At 35.6% G+C, this 5571-nt stretch overlaps 1 protein-coding gene across 1 annotated transcript; it reads right to left on the reverse strand.

The window, feature by feature from the left end:
• Positions 1-255: 255 nt before the first annotated feature.
• On the reverse strand, positions 256-627 carry LOC150028075 (uncharacterized). Its single transcript, XM_090301035.1, has one exon. It carries the CDS (start codon positions 625-627, stop codon positions 256-258), a length of 372 nt encoding a protein of 123 aa, XP_090157161.1.
• Between the last annotated feature and the right edge of the window lie 4944 nt (positions 628-5571).

Here is a 5571-nt window from a genome sequence, read left to right on the forward strand (position 1 = left end):
ATTCACCTAGAGTGAAATTGTCCAAGCCCGGAAGATTTAAAGCGTTTTCTTTTGGTAGGGTTTCATATGAAATGAAATCATCCATGACCAAAGTATTATAAGATATTTCTCTCGGGAGGGTTTCACCTGGAATGAAATCATCCAAAATCGAGAGGCTTGTAGACTGAATTTTTATTGAGACAAGTTTGTCTGCTTGCAAAATATCTTCATTATGTAGTAAGTTTGTACAAAAAAAGAAACCCTTTACATAATCTTTTAGCTAAAATAAAACTTTAAATGACTTGCATTCCATGTTCTTGGTATTGTCTTTTCTTCTAATGTTTGCAACCTGTAAGCTCCATTTTTCAAATCTTCTAAAATTCTGAAAGGACCTTCCCAATTAGATGCTAACTTTCCTTGTTGTGGATCCTTTCGAGCATCAGTTCGCTTCCTCCAAACCAAATCACCTTTGTTAAAGCTTCTAGGTTTTACTTTAGCATTGAACTGCTTAGATGCTCTTCTTTTTATTTTTGCCCTTTCTCTCAGTTCCTCAATGAGATCCAGATCTGTCCTAAAGCATTCATTATTGATATTCCAATCTTCTATTTGCCTCCGTAATGTTGGCTCATTAATTTTTATTGGTAACATTGCATCAGTACCATATGTAAGATTAAATGGTGTTTCGCCAGTTGAAGTTTGCGGCGTACACCTATATGCCCATAATATCTCTGGTAATTTCTCTGCCCATAATCCTTTCGCACTTCCTAATCTTCTTTTAGTTGTCCGAGAATAACTTTGTTTGCTGCTTCTGCTTGTCCATTTGTTTGTGGATGTTCAACTGAAGTTGTTGTGGACTTAATCCCTAAATCTGCATAGAATTCCATAAACTTTTTATCAGTGAATTGTCGACCATTGTCAGTTATAATAGTGTGTGGGATTCCAAATCTACATATTATATTTTTCCACACAAATGTTTGAACTTGCTGGGCAGTTATTTTAGTCAAAGCTTCTATTTCTATCCATTTAGTGAAGTAATCCACAACAACAATCATAAATTGGGTTTGTCCACGTCCGAGTAGAAATGGACCAAGTATGTCCATTCCCCACTTAGCAAATGGCCATGGGGAAATAATTCCTTGCAACTCTTGTGCTGGTATATGATTAAGACTTTCGAACTCTTGACATTTTTTGCATGCCCTGACATATAGATTGCAATCTTCTCAGATTGTCGGCCAATAATATCCAGCCCTACAAATCTTTGTTGCCATTGTTCGGGCTCCACAGTGTAATCCACAAATTCCTTCATGAAGTTCTTTTGTCACATATTCAACTTGTTCATGTGAAATACATTTTAGCAATGGCGTAGAAAACCTTCTTTTGTATAACTCATCACCTATTAAAAAAAAAACTGGCTACTTTCTTTGTCATCTTAGAATCTGCTTCAATGCCTTGTTCTTGATTTTTTTTATCACTTCTACATATGCCTTGATCCAGTCATCTTTTGTTGTTGTAATATTGAAGCATTATTTTAAACTAACTGTAGGGTGGTTAAGAGTTTGTTGTATGAATGAATTATGTTAAACCTACCGTTGTTGACTTGCCAACTTGGATAATGAATCTTCCTTTGAATTCAGCTCTCTCGGTATATATTTTATGTCGGCCTTACTAAAGCATTGCATAATATTTAATACTTTATGATAATATTTCATTAACATGGATCTCTTTGTTAGAAAGGATCACTTTAAACTAGAGGGGGGGGGGGGGGTGAATTGTTTAAAGAGGGTTTTCGCAATCAAAAATGATATTATCTCGAGAAACAAATGATAAAGAATTCAGTTTTCCAAAAAATTAAAATAAAAACAACACCAGAAAAACAATCGGTTGTTTATACCAGTTTGCAAATATCAAAACTGAATTTAAAGAGATTAAGGAGAGAGAGAATGCACACAGATGTTTATACTGGTTCACTCTAAACCCAGGGCTACATCCAGTCATCTCAGAAACCACTGAGGAACACCACTAAGAAATCAAACCTAGATCACTTACAACACAACCAAGAAAGTGACCTTGATCCCCTCAAGACACACACTTCTCTTGGCCAACACACCAACACTAAGAATGTTGATCTTGATCCCCTCAAGAACACACAACACTTCTCAGCAAACACACAAAGATTCTTGTTCAACAAATACAAGGATTACACTTGTTACAAAAGCAAATCTGAAATCAATACAAGCAGAAATCCTATCTCACATTCTTTGATCAATCTCAATCTCTAAGCAATCTCAACTCTTTGAAAAACTCAAAACACTTGTGTAAAAACTTGTTAATTCAAATATGTTTTTCTGAACATATTGAAAGATGTTGTTTGTTATCAAATCTTAACAAACTTATTCATTGCATTTAAGGATTGGTCAAAGCATTAAAGACTGGAGCGTAAACAGTTAGAAAAACATTTAATGCTCAGTCAAAGTATAAACCATTTTTCTGTTATGGTACAAAAACAAACAATCGGTTGTTTCCACGAATCAATCGGTTGTTTTGGTTTTAACAGCTTAACCATTTGAAAAACAGTTTTCAACCTTTTCTAAAAACTCCTAAGTATAAAACAATAAGTTGTTTCAACAAAACAATCGGTTGTTTTTCACTTAGTTTGAAAAACACTTTTCTTTTAAAAAGATTTAGAATGTCTATGCTTTGGATTCAATCAAGAGTGGATTACATAAACAATCTACCCCATATCCTATCTAAGACAGCTCAGCAACAACAAGCACAACCAAGCCTTCAACATCCTTCAAAGGGTTTGGATTTTTCAAAGCTTGAACACCACTTGGTTCAACAATCTCCCCCTATTTGATGAAGACAAATCCCTTATGCTTGTGTTGTACCTAATTGAATCTGAAGCAGTTCCTGCAAAGCACAGTTTTTAAGCAAAACACAGAACTTCTGATATTTGGTTAGCACAGAAACAAATATAGACGTTCAGTACATAATATCAGAGCAAAAAGCAAACAACAAACAAATATAGGAGCAAAAACCTATAAGGTTTCACTCATCCAAACTGTTTTGCAGAAAAAAAAAACTGAAATTAAACACAACATATATCTCCCCCTATTTGTCTTCACAAATAGACAAAAAGAAGAGATAAACAAGATAATTGTTCTCAATACATCAGATTTAAAAACAGCAAAAGCAGAAAAATAGAAAACTGATACAACTACCAAAAACAATCGGTTGTTTCGATACATCAACCTGTTGTTTTTCTTCATTCATCATCATCAGCATATTGAAGATCAAAGATTTGGTTCTGTACTGCCTCAATTTGTTCATCTAGAGTCATGAAACGTGCATCCATGCTGTCAAACCTGTTATCAAACCTCTGGAAATTGTTGACACGAAGATCATGGAGATTCCTTTGATTCTCCGCAAAGCTATCAAGCCTATTCATCATGAGTTCTTCAAAAGAAGACATGGATTGCATTCTTTCTTCTTGATTTCCAACACCTGCACTAGGTCCAGCATCTTCATGTGCTTCAGGTAGATCTTCATGTTGAAAATCCATATCTGCAGCATGTTCATCTTGTTCATGATCAGCAGCAGCACTAGATGAGGCTCCTAAGTCACCATCTTTGCTAAAACCCATTTTGCTGAGAGATCCATTGTTCAACTCTTGAGTTGACTTAACCAACTCAGATGTTTCATCCTCTAGGTTTACTTCAAAATAAAGCATAAATTTAGAAATCAAAACAGCATATGGATAATGATAGTCACTTAACCTCATTGCCTTTTGCATATGCTCTTTGATGATGTGTATCCAATTAATTCTGATCTTCTTCATAATGCAGAAGATGTACATCAGATCCTCTTCAGTAAGCACTGAGTGATTGCTTCCCCTTGGAGTTAGAATCCAAGTCACAATAAGGGCTAACAACCTTTCATCAAGCCTTAAGCCACCAACCGAGCAAGTCCTAACTTGTGCATTTTGGTTCTTCAAGCAGCTCTTGTAGTATTGAACTTTGTTGAAGTCCTCCACTACTCCAAGGTTCCCCTTGTTAATTCTGAGGCCTGAGTACTTTAGACCATCTACAACAGTCCACACTTCATGTGTAATCTCCATATCTACACCTTTTACATGAGAAACAAGGTTGTTTCCCTCAAACTTGAAATTTGTGTAGAAAACTCTTATCAAATATGGATAGATGTTCCCTTTCATCTCCAAGAACTTTCTAAGGGACTGATCTTTGAGGAGCCTTCTGACATTGTCCAGCTTTTGAATTTTCAGCCAATCAAAGCAAACAACTTTAGGGTTGTTTATCAATTTGGTGCTAGTCTCAAATCTATATCTCTCAATAAGATCATTATCACCAGAAAACCATCCTTCAAGCCTTCCTCCAGACCTTACAACTCTGGATTTGACTCTTCTTGATGTGGAAGGAGTTGAGTCCATGATGGCAGAGATGAAAAAGCAGAGAAAAGCTCACTCACAGATTTTGCAAGAGATGTTGCAATTGGTTGTTCTTGTGAAAGATCAGCTGCAACAGATTTTATAGCACAAACATAATCATTGAGCATTGAATGACATGAGTGGGTACCAGATTTTCAGAGAGAGAGGACTTGACCCTGCCCTGCACAGAAAACGTCAGAAAAAGTAGAAAATCACATGGTCTTCACATGTGATCTTTGACTAGTCATTATGGCTCTTGAATTTCCAAGATTTTGGAATATATTCCTTTATGACTGTTGTAACTTCTTTCTGAGCGTGATCAACTTTCAACATAGGTTCATAGACCAAGGATTCTCTCTTTAATTTGATCTGCAACGGATAGAAATTCAAAATAGAAATTAAATTGATTTCTTCACAGTGCTGTCAGACTCAAAACAATCGGTTGTTTCAAGAAAACAATCGGTTGTTTTTCTGCAGCAGTAAACTCATTTTGAATTTTTAAGCATGAGCAGAAATAAACCAAAGCAGATGAAATTGCACACTTTAAAGAGGTTATACAAACATGTAAAAGAACTTAAAAACAAAAGTTAATAACAGAGATAAGGAATGTCTTATCCATTGAGTTGTTCTTTCAACGAGCCATGTGCTTTGAGATCAAGAAGCCTTAATTTGACTGTTGAGGGCTTTTGTACAGATATATAACATTGATTCAGCTTCAATGTTGGTCTTTTCCTTCCAAGAACTTGATCAGATGACTCAGTCCTTCACACTTCTTTAGATTTCCTGCACAAGCATGAGTTCAAGCAACAAGATTTGGTCCCTTCACAAATGTGGGTCCAATTGGTTTCTTTTTCTCATTTGGAACCTCACATCCTTTAGGAATCCATTTCATGTAGCCTCTAGGAACATAAAACTTTCTTATTTTGCAGAATCTAACCGAATGGGCTTTCTTCATGCAATAGAAGCATGTAACAACCGGTTGTTTCGATTTAACAATCGGTTGTTTTACTGGCTTTCTTAAAAAAAAATTTGAAAACTTATCTTGTTGGTTCTGTGGATTGAAACCTAAACCAGCCTTTCCAAAAACACAACTTTGAGATGCCAAGACATTCTCAAAGTTAGATTTCCCTTTTGAAAGCTTGTCCACA

Source organism: Phaseolus vulgaris, chromosome 4, assembly GCF_051622355.1.
Source record: "Phaseolus vulgaris cultivar YP4 chromosome 4, ASM5162235v1, whole genome shotgun sequence".
Classification (NCBI taxonomy): Eukaryota; Viridiplantae; Streptophyta; class Magnoliopsida; order Fabales; family Fabaceae; genus Phaseolus; species Phaseolus vulgaris.